The 17,701-nt window shown below is 38.3% G+C and overlaps 1 protein-coding gene across 8 annotated transcripts in view; it reads left to right on the top strand.

The window, feature by feature from the left end:
* pde4d (phosphodiesterase 4D, cAMP-specific) overlaps positions 1–17,701 on the top strand; it is a 165,875-nt gene that overhangs the window by 142,107 nt on the left and 6,067 nt on the right. For 5 of the 8 annotated variants that reach the window (XM_088295244.1, XM_088295246.1, XM_088295251.1 and 2 more), the window contains exons 3-11: positions 1,748–1,784; positions 1,875–1,951; positions 3,214–3,263; positions 7,133–7,248; positions 14,450–14,543; positions 14,813–14,988; positions 15,409–15,507; positions 15,585–15,749; positions 16,478–16,577. In XM_088295244.1, the coding sequence (XP_088151370.1) occupies positions 1,748–1,784; positions 1,875–1,951; positions 3,214–3,263; positions 7,133–7,248; positions 14,450–14,543; positions 14,813–14,988; positions 15,409–15,507; positions 15,585–15,749; positions 16,478–16,577 (914 nt within the window). The remainder of the gene's footprint in view (positions 1–1,747; positions 1,785–1,874; positions 1,952–3,213; positions 3,264–7,132; positions 7,249–14,449; positions 14,544–14,812; positions 14,989–15,408; positions 15,508–15,584; positions 15,750–16,477; positions 16,578–17,701) is intronic. The other 3 variants (XM_088295245.1, XM_088295247.1, XM_088295250.1) reach the window with 1 other exon arrangement.

The raw sequence follows: 17,701 nt of genomic DNA on the forward strand, positions 1-17,701 counted from the left end.
GTAAGCCACCAGCTAGCTCGTGGACTACCTAGCTTCTGGAAACCCGTCCAGTATATTACTGCCGAGGTCCACATAAAAGAGACTCTTCAGTCTATACTAGTAGAAATGGGCCAAGTTATTAGAACTAAATAACTCGCAATTGTGATGGCTAGCCACTAATGGAACACAGGTGCTCAGTTATGTGTGTTACTGGGTGCTATTGTAGCTACGCCCCAAAAAAATATCTGGAAAACTGAATGGATGAATGAAATTTCCTCAACTGAAAATTATAAAGTTGGTTCATTGCACGTTTTCAGCAATTCTCTGCAAAAATGTATTTAAAAACACATTTGAGAATTAATTTTACAGAGTGTTTAATTATTGAAACAATAGTGGGCACATTTTATAACTGAAATTAAAATAAATAAATAAATACAAATAGGTAATTTTGCAAATAAAACTTAATGTAATACTATGAAAATAATGAGCAGAATTCAGTTGTGACGAAGTCAATATTACAAAGATAAAAACTTAATATTACCATTTGAATTAATATTGTAATTGTAATATTACAAGAATGTCTGAATTTTTCTATTAAGTTGCTTTAATATGAGAATTGCGTGATTAAGAAGTGCTAATCTATGCAAATAATCTCTCAATTGTATGACAAAAAAGTCAGTGCTTCAAGCCATTATTATTTTGAACCGGAACAAAGGCGTTCCAAGTCACAGTTTTATACCGTTGGTTTTCATTGTATGTTTAAATAAATTGTAGCGGTCAAGTGATTTGTGAGCAAACAGCATGTTATGCCATGTTCGTTTGTGTTTTGCGTGTCACTCGCGCAACACCTGATCAAATGTTGACGTGAGCTATGAGGTCAGCAGCACATGACTCAGGGTTTGTGTAGTTAAAATTCCTTTCAAGTGGGAGCAAAATTTGTAAAGGCCTCTTCCTCGCCTGCCATCCTGTTAGCTTTTCCCAGAATGATATTAGGAAATAGGAAATCCTCTTGCGTGGAAGCTTTTACCACGTCACCACGTTGTAGTGCCTGTCATGTGTAAAAATCTGGCTTACAAGTGACAAGTGCCTTACCAGCTGTTGATGTGAAGTCAACATGTCACCGTAATGTAGTGCGTGACGGACACTGAAACTTCTCATATGACATCAAGCCATCTTTTCCCCCATTCTGTCCATTTTTATGTCATGTGCTTGTCCACAAGATGTCCTCATGCTAAATTGGCCGCTGACATTTTATATGTAATTCTATTAAAATTATTTAGAGTCAATTCAATAGTCAATTTGTAACAAATTTTATTGAATTGAATTGTATGGTTTCATCCAAAAAGTAAAATGTAAAATATATTGTTTGTTAATTAATGTTTTATATATATATATATATATATATATATATATATATATTATACAATTTTCCATGATTGTGATTTTTTTTTAACTTTTAATGTCATGTTTTATACATATTAGATTCATGTGTAATCATTGCATCATAAATGATTATGACATTAAATATTGGGATAAAATAATACAAGTGTTATATTTGTGAGTCTTATTCATATATTAATACAAATCTGAATTGATCTTTCTGAAATTTTTAGATTTAATATCACAAGTAACAATTGGTCATCATGGCAACCAAGTACCATCACTGTCAAACTGTTGAAACAGTTTATTTATTTATTTTTTTAATTGTAAAACTTAAATATATTGTTGCTTTAAAGTCTCTCTAAAATCTGTCTCGTGTGTTTTGCAGCCATGGTGACGACATGATTGTAACGCCATTTGCACAGGTGAGCTTTTTCACCACTATTTGATGTTCAGGCTTTTTCTATCTATTGCAAGTCATAATAAAAACATGACTTTCACCTTTTGCCTTTCAGGTCCTTGCCAGCCTAAGAACTGTACGGAATAATTTTGGTGCGTTAACCAACCTGCAGCAAGACAGAGCGTCAAATAAGTACGTTTGCACCCCTTTGCTGTACTTTGTAGCCAACTGTTAGCTCTTACCTCGTGTTACACCAAAATGTGGCTTTGTACTCCCTCCTCTGTTTTCCAGTGGTACTACAAGCAACACCTTTAGAACCTTTTACTGCCATTAGTTACTGAGTGCATGATCCAATTGTAAGAAATAAATGTATATGTATATATATATATATATATATATATATGTGTATATATATATATGTGTATATATATATATATATGTGTATATATATGTGTATATATATATATATGTGTATATATATGTATATATATATATATATGTATATATATATATATATATGTATATATATGTATGTATATATATGTGTATAGGTATATATGTGTATATATATATATGTGTATATATATATATATATATATGTGTATATATATATATATATATATGTGTATTAATATATGTATATATATATGTATGTATATATATGTGTATAGGTATATATGTGTATAGGTATATATGTGTATATATATATATATATATATATATATGTATATATATGTGTGCGTGTGTGTGTGTGTGTGTGTGTAGTAAGTGTATTTGTCCGAGTTAATAAACGCTGTTGTGCACACATGAACATTAAAGATTTACCGGTAACTGCTGGGCCCATTTGAACTTGGTGGCCCATCTATTACTACTTTCAAATAAATGCTTATCTTTTTCATTCAGAGAGTAAAAGTGGGTAGTATGTGCAATCATCTTAGTCCATAGAAGGGTAATTTGCTTAATTTCTGCACTTAATAGTTTGCGAGTGCTTTAAATAGACGCCTTTCTCAAATAAATGCCTTGCTATTCCATTGCTGGATTTTTTTTCAGTGTGATTTCAGTTCATAGACGTTATTGTTCATATACAATTTTAATTAGTGAGCCCATTAGAGCTATGTTGCTCACCGAAACGGCAGCACCTACCAAAGCATGTTAACTGTCTCTCAGATGAATTAAACAGTGGAGTTCCCTGTAAAGTATTCCAGGCGATGTTAAGTTATGTTGGAGGTGGCATCTTTGACTCTGACTTGTGGCCATTTAAATGCATTTCCCCATAATTTTTGCTTTTATTGTGATTGAAGCTGTAAGTTCACTTGACATACATTGTAATTACCCCAATGATGTCTAAATGAAGGCCTCCTTTCCATCTGCAGTTGAGTCATTTAAGCACCCTTCGGTAAAATTTGCAAAAATATGTGACGTGTTTGTGTTTTTTTTTTTTTTCTTCACAACAGGAGATCACCGATGTGCAACCCACCACCCATCACCAAGACCACCTTTACAGGTTTGTTTATGATGTCAATATTACATCCACTGTGTAGTGAAAAAAATCATATTAGACAATCTGACCTACTTTATGATGGTTATGTCATGTTCTTGTTGATGTTGTTCTGAAAAACTACATTGTGGGGTCCATTCACCGTCCTTTTTTTCAGCAACCATGGCTTATACTAAATTTAGTGTCAATGACTAAGCTATTGTTGTTATTTAAAATGACAAACAAAAAGCCATGGGGCAAGTGTGAAAAGTATGGGGGTGGGTGTTACACCGACATGAGCATAATTACTTCTGCTACAAATGATAATCATCAAACAATCATCACCTTATCATCTTAATAATAAGAACAATAATACACATTGAGCTTTTCCAGATATGCCCCTGATGTAGATATTCATGGTAAAACCCATATTTCACTTTCACACGTATTTGTGCATGGAAATGATAGCTATTGCTACATTAAAACATGAAGACTATCTCCTTGCAGGAATGACTTTCCAATAAATCCACTGCTCCTATATATGGGACGTCTGTCGATGCCACGCTATATTTATATTATGGGCCATGCCATAAACCGGCGACAGCTGTGAGTCACGGTAGTGATTGAGAGTATTGACGACCTATAACGGCAAGGCAGAGAGTTCATCGAGGGGAGATATTTGCTCAAGGTTGTAGTAAATCCCTCTGTCAAATTTACATGCATATATATATATATATGTATATGTATATATATGTATGTATATATATATTTATATTTGTATATGTATATATATGTGTATATGTATATGTATATATATATGTATATGTATATATATATATATGTATATGTATATATATATATATATATATATATATATATATATATATATATATATATATATATATGTATATATATAACTGCCCCTAGGTATGAGTGTGAGCGCAGTTGGTTGTTCGTCTCTGTGTGCCCTGCAATTGGCTGGCAACCAGTTCAGGGTGTACCCTGCCTACTGCTCGAAGATAGCTGGGATAGGCTCCAGCGCTCCCGCGACCCTCGCGAGGAGAAGCAGCTCAGATAATGGATGGATGAATCAACAATGCCTGTGCTGGTGGCAGCCATATAGTGTGCCCAACTCACTTCAAGATACGTTCAGTCGATCAATTGCCACAATTCTTAATGACCAATTAATTAATGAATCTGGCAACCAATCCAGGGTGTCCCCCGCCTACTGCCCGAAGACAGCTGGGATAGGCTCCAGCACCCACCGCGACTCTTGTAAAGAGAAGCGGTACAGATAATGGATGAATGTAATGCACTCCTTGGATTAGCACGGTGTATACATTAAATATCATGAGAATAGGTCAAATTCTTCAAAAGAAAAACATGTCCTATTCATAATATTAGTAAAATAAAAGAAATACATGGAAATTCAACATTGATTTAGTTATCTTATCAAACTATTTGTTGCTTATTAATTCTGAATTCATTCAAAGCCATGAATTTAACACATAAGTAAGGATTCTTATCTGTCCGTTTTAAGAATCAAATGTGGCCCTTGAAAACAAAAGTTTGGCCAAGCTTGGTTTTGACTACCCTATGATTGATTTATTCATTAATTAAGAGGTGTGTCTGAACACTTGAGTCCGCATGGTGTGGTTGAGGCTCCCACTTCATCTTGCTCCTGCCCAGCCGCTCCGCTTCGTGGTTTGCCTGCAGCCGTGCGTCTGTGCAGCAGCAGAGTGGCCTCTCCGAGCGCCCGGTGTCTGATGTCGCACTAAGCATGAGAAGAATGTCATTGACGTCAGTGCAGTCGCTGTCAGAAAGGGTAGCACCCCAGCCGCTGACACCCCAGCCAGGGAGGGTATACGGGGAAGAAAGAGGACAGACAAACGAGACGTCTGTGGGAAAAGGAGGAGGATTATTGTGACAGAAAAAAGAGAAGGAGCATATTGTTGACAATAGCATGATGACATCTAAGCTTCTTGCATCTTCAAGCGCGGGCATGCTATTTACACTTTGTGTGACACTATTGTCACTTGATAGCAACGTTATCCGTATGTCATGAAAGCCCCAAAGAAAGATGACGCTGTGTCGTCATGACAGCATGTGACTTGGCGTACAATCTGGAATTCCAAACTTCTACTTATTGGAGACAAGAGTTTAAAGCAAACATGGTGCATCCACATTTTTCTGATATGATGCACGCAAATGGAACAAGCTACCAACACAACTGTTAAAACTCATTCACTGCCATTGACGGGTACAGAAGCCAAAAAGTGCATTCATTTTGCCCGAACTGGTAGTGAATGAGTTGAAAGTTAGTTCCAAGTGTAAATGTTTTTGGTTTTTTTTTATTATTTTTTTTAATCAAGGTATTAAGAGCATTACAATACATATTTTTTTCTTTTTACAAAATCATGTTCTTGCATTTCATGTTCATTTAGTCAAGTATTTTTTATTTCTATACTTTGCTTTTGTCTTAAATTATTCTTTTTTTTTTTATTTATTAAATAATATTCCCTTTAAATGTAGTTGGACTTTAAGTGTTGAGTTACCTTATGAATGAAATGCACTATAACCAGGTATAAAGCTGCCTTGCCAAACAACCCGAGCTTAATTTAGTTCTTCCCCAACATACAAAGCGTGTCTCTTAGTCAAGGCGTAAGGTATCAATCACTTCAACATACTTCCGTGACATTAATTGTGCTGTTTTTGCATTCATACAGACCTTTGGCGGCATCTTGTGGGCATCCTAGGGCGTTTCAGAAAGTGGACTGAAATTGGCAATAGCTGAGTTTTTTAGTGCCTCGCTGGGGATAAGTCCCTCACAAAAATCACCAATTTGAATTTGTGAATAATAAACTGCAAATATGCGGTGAGTGGTTGTACATGAACTGAATATGCTCCCACTTATGTTTCCTAATCACATAGACTTAAAAGCCCTGGGCTTTGGCTTCTATCATCTCCCCCGCCATATTACTTGTTTACCTCCTGCTCAGTGTATTTGTATGCCGATCATATATTTGACGTGCACGCACGCACTTTATCGCAGTAGTTGCCATGCAGCTCTCCTGCTCCGCTAATAATCCAGTCCATGTCTTGTCGCCCTCCCTTCACCATCTACAGTGCAGTCCTCTCAGGCTTTAGGTACAGCACGTTTTGGCTACCAGGGACGCCGAAGCAACAGCAGACCCCCCCCCCCCCTAACCTCCCCACCCCGAGCCCCACCTCCATCTCGTTACAAACACAGCATCTGTCTGGCTAGCATAAAGGAATCTACCCTCACGGATACCATGGATGTTTTCATTTGCACACGAGGAGGCTGAAGCATCATGTGCTAGTGTTACGTGCGGTGCGTGTGAGCGTGTCTGCGCGCGTGTGTGTTTGGTAGTCATGTCAGGATGCTTCGATGGGGATCCGAGGTGGTTGTGAGCCCCCCAGTTGTATCCGGTTTGTCTCCATCATCCCTCCTCCTGGACCTGCTTGGCAGACCGTTCATCCTGCTACATGACTGGAAATACTCCTTTCATATGAATGACATTGTGGAGCTGATGAGGCAGGAAGTGGCGAGCTCTCTGGCTTCTATGGCTAATTGCTCTTACCTGCCATTAGCATCTGGACACCCTTAATTGTCCTAGCTGACATCCAATCCGACTGACTTCCTAGAAGAGGGCAAAGGATTTGGTTCTTGGATACAGGGACCCCGAGGCCCTACTTCCCCCCACACACACACCCTCCCCCAAGAGCTGGACCTTCCAGTATGAAGAGTCACCCATGTGTCTACTCGGGGTATCCCAGCTTAACCGTGTGTGGGGTGGGAGACCCCGGGCTTGGGCCGTCCACGAGCCCCCTGAAGCGGGCCCTTACTGACCCCTTACCGTCCTGTCTCGTCCCAGCAGAGGAGGCCTACCAGAAACTGGCCACTGAAACTCTGGAGGAGCTGGACTGGTGCCTGGACCAGCTGGAGACCCTGCAGACCAGACACTCAGTCAGCGAGATGGCCTCCAATAAGGTAAGGATGACCAAAAGAAGCTTTGTGTGCTGTGTTTCCTCAAAGTGGCGGTGGGGTTTGTTTACTCAACTGCAGGGAGTGCCAGGCATCCGAGGTGCATGACACAAAAGGGAAAGTTTGAATTGATAGGGTTTTCTTTATTTAAAAAAAAAATGCCAACCATACAAAAATAGTGGTACCGTGAGTAAACGTGATGCCTTGATTGGATGTATAGTGAGCAGGTTTTGTTTTGAAGTATGTACAGAGTTTGAAAGGGTTTTGCGTCTTAAAAATATGTGGGAAAATATGTGTTGTCGTTTGGGGTGGAAGCCTTAATACATATTACCATTTATCATAAATAAATGGGTTGATTTATTGTGTATTGTCATTATTTCTCAACAAAGAAATATTTATTTCAAATAAAACAGTTGATGAAAATATAATGTTTTGTTATAGATAGACATGATTGTGTATTGTTTTATGGCCCCCTTATACTCAGCAAAGGCTGCTCTTTCTCTTGAAGCTCTGCCATGAACGTCAGCTTTAGACATGCCACGTCAGCGTTGTCTTGTGTTAAAAGATGATTTTTAGTGTATATTTACTTACTGTGATGCCCTAAAACCAGTCACCAAATCAACCTGTTTATTAAATGCCAGGATTCAGTAAAACATGCGCAATGAGTTCACGCATGCAGAAGCTGTTATCGGCCACAGCTTCCAGCGTTTTACAAAAGAAATAATTTTGATGCCTACTCAGGCTTAATATGCGACAATACTTTAATGTCCTTCATGAGAATGGTACTTGAACAGCAAAACCTTTTTTGGGTGGTTCTTGGTATGAAAAGTTTGAAAACCACTGATTTAAGTCATATTTCCACCTCACCTTTAAAATGAAATGGCTTATTACAAATGTTTTGATTTCTATTTCTAAAATCATACAAGAATTGTGTGCATGTGTACATGCAATTGTGATAAAGCCTCCCCGTAATTTTTATTTTTAAATAGTTAAAGTTGGCTCCTCCCTAACATACAAAGCTTGTCTCTCGGTCATGATGTATCACGTCCACATACTTCCTTGACACCAATTCATATTTAGAGGGTGCTTTGGCAACAACTTGTGGCATTTTATGAGGCATTTCAGTGAAAAGAAAGTGGGAGAAATAATTTTTGAAAAAAAATCAGTGCAACTCTACAGCAATCACACATTTAGCATCACCTCACTTTGAAGCGTGAACATATACTGTACATCCACAGGTATGCTGCTGACTGCATGTCGTCTCTGCTCATACGTCACGTTTGACAGCTGCTCATCTATTAGCATTGTCAGCACGTCGCTTCTACCGTACAAGCGATAACATCAGCGTGCACGCAAAGAGCATGCTCAGTCAGTGTGTGTGTATGTGTTCGTGTATGTGTGTGTGTCACTCTGAATGCTGATCAGCTGCGGTGATGTCACACCTTGAGATGTCACAAGAAAAAGGGGGTGGAGGTAGTTGGTGGGTTACGGAAATGTCAAGACAAAGGCACTGAAAGCGCTTATGTCATCTGGCATTGCACGCATGAGATCATATAAATGCTGGAATATGCCAAAAAAACAAAACACCACCATCACTGGCCAACATCCATGGCTTTACGATATCTGGTTGCCATGGCAACAGCTACGTGCCTAAAAGGAGCCCCGCAATCACATTGTAGCTGATGCATTCACTTTAAGATGCGGCCGTTCCTGATTTGTGAAATATGGGAACGCTAATGCCCAGCCAGTTGATGGCCTTCCTGTGAAAATTTCCATTCATTGTGACCCCAACAGGTTTTTTTTTTATGTCACCGAATGGATTAAATATGTATATATTTTTTAATCCTAGTGCCGATAAGAGATTAATTTAAAACGAGGTGAACTTCAGTGAATTATTTATTTATTTATTCAAATTTACAGTTAATTTAAGAAGTGATGCTTCTGACCGCGGGAAACATTTTTTTAAGCCTAAAATAAAGATAAATGGAAGATAAAGCTTTAAGCTTTTGGAAAATGTAATTAATTCTTGGAAACTTGAGGGAGTATCTGTTGACGTTTAATTTAACTTTATAAGAGATGTTGCTGAGCGTGGGAGCTCCCTGTTTATTGTTGATGATTAAATATCAAACATTTATAGAAGGTATGATGTGGTAGGTAAAAATTTGGGAGTTTGTATTAGTTCAAAATTTTGACGCCAATATCTCCCCTTTTACTGCAAATGAATATTGGGTCCAAATATCAGCTATTGGCCTCCTTGACAAATAATAATCGGTATCGGCCCTGAAAAAGCAGTGTATCTCTAATGAGGACATTGATTGAAATTGTATGCAGAACGGACCCCAGAAGAAACGGGCCACGAAAATGGAACTTTATTTGGAGCAGCATGTAGCTAGTTAGTTAGTTGAAAGCTGTTAGTATTGAGTTTGTTATTTATGAATTGAGTGTTACATAGAGATGGTACCCTTCAGATCCAGCAGATGGTGGTGTTGTGTATGGTTAGAAAATCTTTAATCCCTTATTATTTGACCAGTCAATCACAGGTGAATTTAAAATATTCTCAAGGGCCAAATTTGGTGTTTAAACTTTATTTGTATGGCGCATTTTCACAACAGCTGGAACATACATGCATACATACATACATAAACACACACACATATATATATATATATATATATATCTATATGTGTATATATATATATATATATATATATATATTATATAGATATGTGTGTGTATATATATATATATATATATATATTGTGTATATATATATATATATACATATATATATATATATATATATATATATATATATATATAAATATATATATATAGTATACATATGTATAGATATATGTATATGTATCGTGATGTGTTTTTATATACCCTTCAGTATTATTTTCCATTGCACTCTCTTATTTATCTAATTTATATATTTGTCTGTATTATTGTTGTATTTCACTGGAGAGGGGAGCTCTCTAATCTCGTTGCACTCTTGAGTACAATGACAATAAAGGGATTTCTAATCTAATCTAATCTAATCTAGGGGGAATAAAAAAAATAATAAATTTTAATGATAATTTTTTTTTTTTGTTATAACATGAATTTCACTCTCTCTCTCTCTCTACCCGTATATATATATATATATATATATATATATATATATATATTATTATTATTTTTTAAGCATTTTTGAAGGTGCGCCGCTACTTCGCGGATTTTCAGTTCTCGCGGGTGGTCTCGGTCCCCATTAACCGCGATAACCGAGAGTTCACTGTACTCTAATTGAGGTGTGATTCGGCGCATTTGGGATAAAATGGGGCTCAGAATGCTCCATGATGTTGAAACCTGGCTCTTCCCTCGTCTTCACATACAGTGCCTTACTTTATGTCAGTGGTAATCCCATTAGCATGTGCAGGAGTTGTTTAGGAAGGAGTTGATATTTTTGGTCAGTGTGCCAAAGAACAAATTGCTTTAGGGGCCTGGCTCAGCCTGGTGTGACACTCTGCAATTTGTACCCGATACTTTTTGTTCACACCTCCGTTCCCGGCTATCCATACGTACAAATGTTGATTACATAGAGCGACGTGCGTGTGCTTGTGTGTGTGTGTGTGTGTCTGCAATCAGCTAGTGTCCTCATCTGCTTCACTGCAGCTGTAAATGGCTCACTACTTTTGGTACCCAGTCAGAGGAGACAATATTTTATCCGACACTCACAATACTCACATACACTTAAATAATGTTCTACTTATCTCCCTCAATAGCCCTTACCGCTTGGAAATTGAAGCAGACTTTTGTCTTTTTACAAGAAAATGGAATATTTTTGTTGGCAAAAATGCATATTTCAACACGGCATGCATTCCAGATTGCAGCAGGCAGGAATTGCAGTATTTGTATATCTCAGCGGAGAGTGCGTAGACAGTTTGATTTTTTTTTTCAATGGAAATGTAAAACATCTGTAGGTGTCTTGAATAACATGTCTGTGACATGATTTTGTCTGAAGGATCACAAATTACAGCATTTACTTACATTATTACTTCACGCCATCAGTTTTCAGGGGCATTTCCGCCACTAATCACCCTGACCATGTTTTTCATCATTTTGCCCAAACCTTTCACTTGGAGAGGCAGTATTTCAACAAAAAGGTGAATTAGTGTGTGTCAATCTGTTCATATGGAATATGCAGCGGACACAAATAAAGCTGTCCACATGACGCTTATCAGAACCTACCACTGTTACCTCATACAGTGCTAGCACGCTAATGCTAACATTGTCATTTAATTATTCCTTGTAGTTAGACTATTATGTCGGGTATTACTTGAAAATGGTAACTGTTGGCCCGACCTAACTACCAAGTCATGAGGGGAGAATAATGGTGCAGGTGCGGTGTTATGCAAATTTGTCCGGTCATGATGTCACAATCTGGCACAATTCTAAATATCTCGATCACAGATAAATGATCACAAATCACAAGTCAATGCTGTTCGCTCAACTCTCAATTAAACATGAATACAAAGTACTGTACATAAAAAAATAGACAGCCAAATTAGCAATATAAAAACAGCAAATACAATAAAACACTAAATCAGTGCCGAGCCTCATGCTGAGCTGACTCTAGTCAGTGCATCCAACAGAGCCCAATGCAGCTCTGCTTACCATTTCACTTTGACATGATAAAGTTTCAGAATGTGTCATATGACCGTCACCTGAACAATTTTCGCTCGTCATGGTTAAAGAATTTTCGTGAAACTCATTCACTGCCAGTCTTTCCAGTTAACATGCATCTTTGACTTATAGAGCTGTCAATTAATTGAATGCATGTTTGTCTCACAGTACGGCTAAATATGGAACGACTCACACATTTTCAATTAAAGGAAGATAAAAGATTTACTTGGTTGTTTGGTAATTACAACTTTAATTTCAGTCCAACGATTGTTTAGGTTGTCTTCAATTTGATCATCATCCCAGTGACTCAGTTTTGCATGTGTGAGATCAGCTTCCTTTAACATTGGGTCACTTTAGTCACCACACTGTAAACACACACACACACACACACACACGCGTGCACACAAATTCATGTGATCACACGTATGAATATGCACGCACATATGCCTCAGTATGGAGGCGCAGTATGGTACATTTTCCACAATTTTGGGCCAATCGCACAGCTGGTGACCTCAAGTCTGCTCCGATTCGAGCCAATCAAAAAGCAGGGTGAGCTCACCCTCGACGGTGATTGGCTGCCATTACGTGGGAGCAGCCTGCGTTCGTGGCAGGGGAGGCTCGTGTCACTCACACCCAGCCGAGCTGAGCAGGCAGGAAGGAAGGAAGCCAGCCGGTGACACAAATTTTCCGCCGCATCCCCATCTCCTCTCTCTGGCGAGCTATCCTTTTTTTTTCTCATACTCGCATCTCAATCCTCCCTGCATCCCTCACGAGAATGTGAAATCGTCACAATGTGTTCCCGTTTGATCTTTGGGAGTCGCATTCCACCTGACGTTGGTCTGCGGATGCTAGCAGGATGTGAAGCACCATGAAGACACTCTCTGAACTTGAGCTTTAATCTTTGGAACTTTACATTTTCTCTTTTGTGGATTTTACTCTTGTTTGGCCAAAATGCCTGAAGCAAATTATTTGTTCTCAGTGTCCTGGGGATACATTAAGGTAAGTAAAATAATAATAAGGTAATATAATACTGTATATTAAAGTATTAGATTTTTCTGACCCTTCTTGATTGAATTGCTTAAACCATTTTTGTATTCCTTTTTTTAATTCATTTTGCTGCATTTAATGTGTATCATTGCAATTTACGGCAATCAATACAATAATAATATTCTCTTATTTCCGTGTGTTTAATTAGAACCTTTACTCTCTTAAGATTTATTATTTTGGATGCAAATAGGGGGGTGGGGGCAGATTTAGGGTTGTATTTTTTCTCACTGGTTATGCATTAACAAGTCCTCAATGCAATGAAAGTCTCTGTGCTTCATAATCTCAATAATAATAGCATACAATAAAACAAAACTGTAAACATTTAGTTTAGATGTTACAATATTTCTTTTGTGGTGTTATCTGTTTGATTTGATCAATAAACTAATTTTCTTTTTATACATTTTTCTTAAAGTTTTATATATATATATAAATTACATGTAATCTTTATATATATAAAAAAGAAAAAAAGTGTGTTATATGACCTGAAGGTTTAGCCGTCCTCTAGGGAGCTTGTTGTTGGTGTGCGTCATACAGCTTTTCAGGTTTGAAAAAGGCAATGAAACACTTGGTAACATTCATTTATTTCTGTACAGGTCTTTATTTATTTGAGTCATGTCTATTCATCAGTTTTTCAGTATTCAGCGGGTTGGGTTTAATCACAAAAGTGCTCTTCACATGAACCTTTGTGTCAGTTAAAAAATAAAAGAAACAGTGGGTGTTATTCAGTTGGCGGTCAATAGCGTGCACAATAGCACATGTACGCACTAGCGGCACCATAATGGTCTATTTCCAGTGATCAATACCGATTCGTGTGCCTCCGTCAATATGCACACATAATGTGTTTCGCCTGAAGGAAGTGGCTTTTTTTTTTTTTAACAGGAAGGGTTCGTTAAAATAATAGTAAATGTGCAATTTAGCTATGGAAGCCCAATGGAAAATCCTCTGATTTCAAGCACCCTCCATCCATCAAATCTCATTGGCACTGTTGTATAAATGAGACCCTGCCATTCCAATTAGACCTGGGTGACGTAAGGGACAAGCGCATACTCACTGTTACACAGGGAATGATAGACTAAACATTAGGTACACTCGCACGGGATCCAATAAAAAAAAAAAGCCTTTATAATTCTGATTTAGAGTTGAAGTTGCAGTCCAGATGCGGAGAGGTGAACATCTCCTACTCTGGAACACGGTTATTTGAGTTAACAAAAACTACAATTTCAGTTAACAAAATAAAATAAAAATGAAAAAGCTTTAAAAACAAATATCTTTAACTACATTTTACGTTCATAAAACTGGAAATGGTTTGGGGAAAAGGTTCTTTACTGTTTCCACTAGTTTATGGAGCAATGTGGTGTGGAAGAACGAGCCCAACAAAAACCTGGATGAATAAATGACCCCTACATGAGTCCGTGTCTCTCCTTTCATGTTTGTTGTATTCCATATGGCGTGGCCCGATGTAACCTTCTAACAAGATATGTGTGTTGTTTTGCAGTTCAAGAGGATGTTGAACCGGGAACTGACTCACCTGTCAGAGATGAGTCGTTCCGGGAATCAGGTGTCTGAGTTCATCTCCAGCACCTTCCTAGGTGAGACAGATTTTCAATATTCTCTATATGTCATTGCTATATTGCAATGTCAAGCGCTGGAAATGTTACGTTTGACGCAAAGCCTTTCTCACCAAGTATTGACAGGCAAAACACGAAAGGAACTTAGAATTGCAAATTTAACTTTTGTGTTTTTGCTCTTGTGACGTTGCAAAATGTTTCTCACAAATCCACCGCTTTTTTATTTCAATGTCTCTCCTTTTTCCATCTCCTCTTATTTGACCAGTGTCTGATTCTGCCTTCTTTTGTAGACAAGCAGCACGAGGTGGAGATGCCGTCGCCTCAGTCTCAGAAGGACAAGGAGAAGAAGAACAAGCCCATGTCTCAGATCAGCGGCGTGAAGAAATTGCAGCATTCGTCCAGCCTCACCAACTCCAACATCCCTCGCTTTGGCGTCAAGACGGAGACGGAGGACGAACTGGGCAAGGTACGCTCATCCCTTTTTACTCTCCAGTGAGCCCTTGCTTGTTGTAGCAAAATATCAAAAAAGCTTCGAGTAATTGACACAACCCGTTTGGGTGCTCAGTGCTTGACTTTCCACCGTTAGAGGGTGGTAATAGACTGTGCAACGACACTGAGTAGAATGAATGCAGTCCAATGGAGTAGTATGTAGAGTGGAAATGTGCACATGTAGCATGTTGCTGGCAAAGATTTGGGGCAAAGAAATGTGCGCCACCTAATTTCTGTGGTCAAGTATTTTTCCCAACCATATTCAGGAGTTAAAAAAAAGACACCATGAATGAATTCAACCGAACAACAGCATGACGATGGCACCAAAGTAGTTCTTGGAATTGTGGCTGTTCACTGTAAAACTAAAATACTGCATGTTTCTTGATTTCCCCACCAGGAGCTGGAACATGTGAACAAATGGGGCCTTAACGTTTTTAAGATCTCGGAATTCTCTGGGAATCGGCCACTGACAGTCATGATGTACACCATATTCCAGGTAGCACTTCTTACCTTCCACCACCAAACAATCTGATTTCTTTTGCATTTTAAAGGCTCCTCTGCTGTTTGTTGCAGGAGCGAGACTTGTTAAAAACCTTTAAAATTCCACTGGACACCTTTATCACCTACCTGATGACCTTAGAGGACCACTATCACGGCGACGTGGCCTACCATAACAATATCCACGCTGCTGACGTCACACAGTCCACCCACGTGCTGCTTTCCACGCCTGCGCTTGAGGTCAGGACTATGCTCACACACTCATTGTACATGTTTTTCATGTAAAAAGGAGACATTTATTAGTCTTGTAACATTGTAAGGTTTTTTTTGTTTGTTTTTATCACAAAACCAAGACAATCTCCCTCCTAGAATTCTATCTACCCTTCTTGGTATATTGGGACTGTTAAAAATAATGTCTTCAATCTGATTCCAGTTGAACTTTTTTCTCGTAACAATTAAAAATAATAAAAGAAAAATCTCCTTGTGTGACATTGTGGCTTTTTTTTAATGTGGAATTGGAATCTTGATTATTGAAGCATGACATCTGTTCTCTATTGTCTCATATTGACTTTTTGATTTTCTTAAAGATTCCATTTTATTCTCGTTACATTTTTAGTTTTTTTCTCATAAAATTGTCACATTGAGACTTTTTTTTTCTCGTCAGAAATTATATTTTTAGTCTTTGACGTGACTTTTTCCGTCTGGCATCATGACTTTTTTTTCCTCATCACACGTTGCCTGTGTTCCTGTCAAGCAGTTTTTTTTCTCAGAAAGTGATGTTTTTAGTCTTGTTACCCTGTGTATTCAAGAAGAGCCGCATACACACAAGCATGAACGCACCGGTGAGCACGCCACAATAAGCTTCAATCAAACCTGAGCTCACTCCAATCAATGGCTCGTGCTTGTGGGGATATTTTTAACCGGTGGGTTTCTGATCACACTCCCTTTTTCCCCTTCCTGGCTGGCAGGCGGTGTTCACCGACCTGGAGATCCTGGCCGCCATCTTTGCCAGTGCCATTCACGACGTGGACCACCCGGGAGTGTCCAACCAGTTCCTCATCAACACCAGTGAGTCTAAAAGCGGCATCATTTTTGCGCCTGCAATCACTTTTGTTCACACGACACACGCTCATCAGGCGGGGAGTGCGCATGCACAATGCCACAGAGACGCACACACGCACATATTTGAGTAAGCCATTTTCACATTCAATAGTTATTCCTGTGAGAAGTCTCATTTATCCGGGTCATTTCAATCTCAGGGCATTGAATCGATCGTAACTGGACTGGATCTTCCTCTGGCTACTAGTGTGGCCTAACACATCACGGACTACTCCTGACAAGTAAAATTCTCACAAACAGATGATAAGGAGTCATTATCAGAGCAGCCATGCGATTTGCAATGCTAAATTAAAATATACATGTAATCGTGACAAATCGGGATGAAGTGCTTGGGTGATCGAGTACATTTTCACAGAAGACTGGCTGGAAGTGCATTAAAGCAGAGGGTCGTCAGGTTTGAACAGCAAAATAGCTGACAATTTAAGTGTCTTGTGAGAAAATTATACTAAATAATGCTACATGCTAGTACACGCTTAGCTAAACAGGAACAGAAAAGAATTATGTTACATGATGGCGTGCGTCATCCGGGAAGAGCAGCCGAGGAAATTGAAAATATATTAAAATGATATGTTGAATATTTACATTATCAGTAAAAATATCACTTATTAGTTATGTGTTTGTTTTCACAATACAGTTTTCCATATTACTTTCCATTGTAACTCTTTTTTTAAACCAATTTTGCTTTGCTGAGGGACCATACAACCCATTCAGAAAGAGATGGAACTGAAATGTACAAACTATTTCTCGGCAAGATCATTCAGATTGCTCCGATTCTTAATGTGAATTTAAGGAATTGAAAAATTTTATTATATAAAAAAGGAAATTTGTCGTTTATTTGTGATATTGTCATGTTCTTATTGTTTAATAAACACACTCGTATGCTGTCGAAACATAACCAGGTGTACGCATATAAATATTAAAGCTCCCGCTCCACACACTTTGACATTTGTGCTGATGTGATGTCCACGTGCCGGAGCACATCTTCACGCGTGTGCTTGTGGTCACGTGTGATGACAGGCGTCCTCGTGCTTGCAAGGAGGTGGATGGAGTTCAAAGTGGACCATCAATCGTGC

This window comes from Idiotropiscis lumnitzeri, chromosome 1 (genome assembly GCF_059441095.1).
Source record: "Idiotropiscis lumnitzeri isolate Australia: NSW breed Sydney's pygmy pipehorse chromosome 1, RoL_Ilum_1.0, whole genome shotgun sequence".
Classification (NCBI taxonomy): domain Eukaryota; kingdom Metazoa; phylum Chordata; class Actinopteri; order Syngnathiformes; family Syngnathidae; genus Idiotropiscis; species Idiotropiscis lumnitzeri.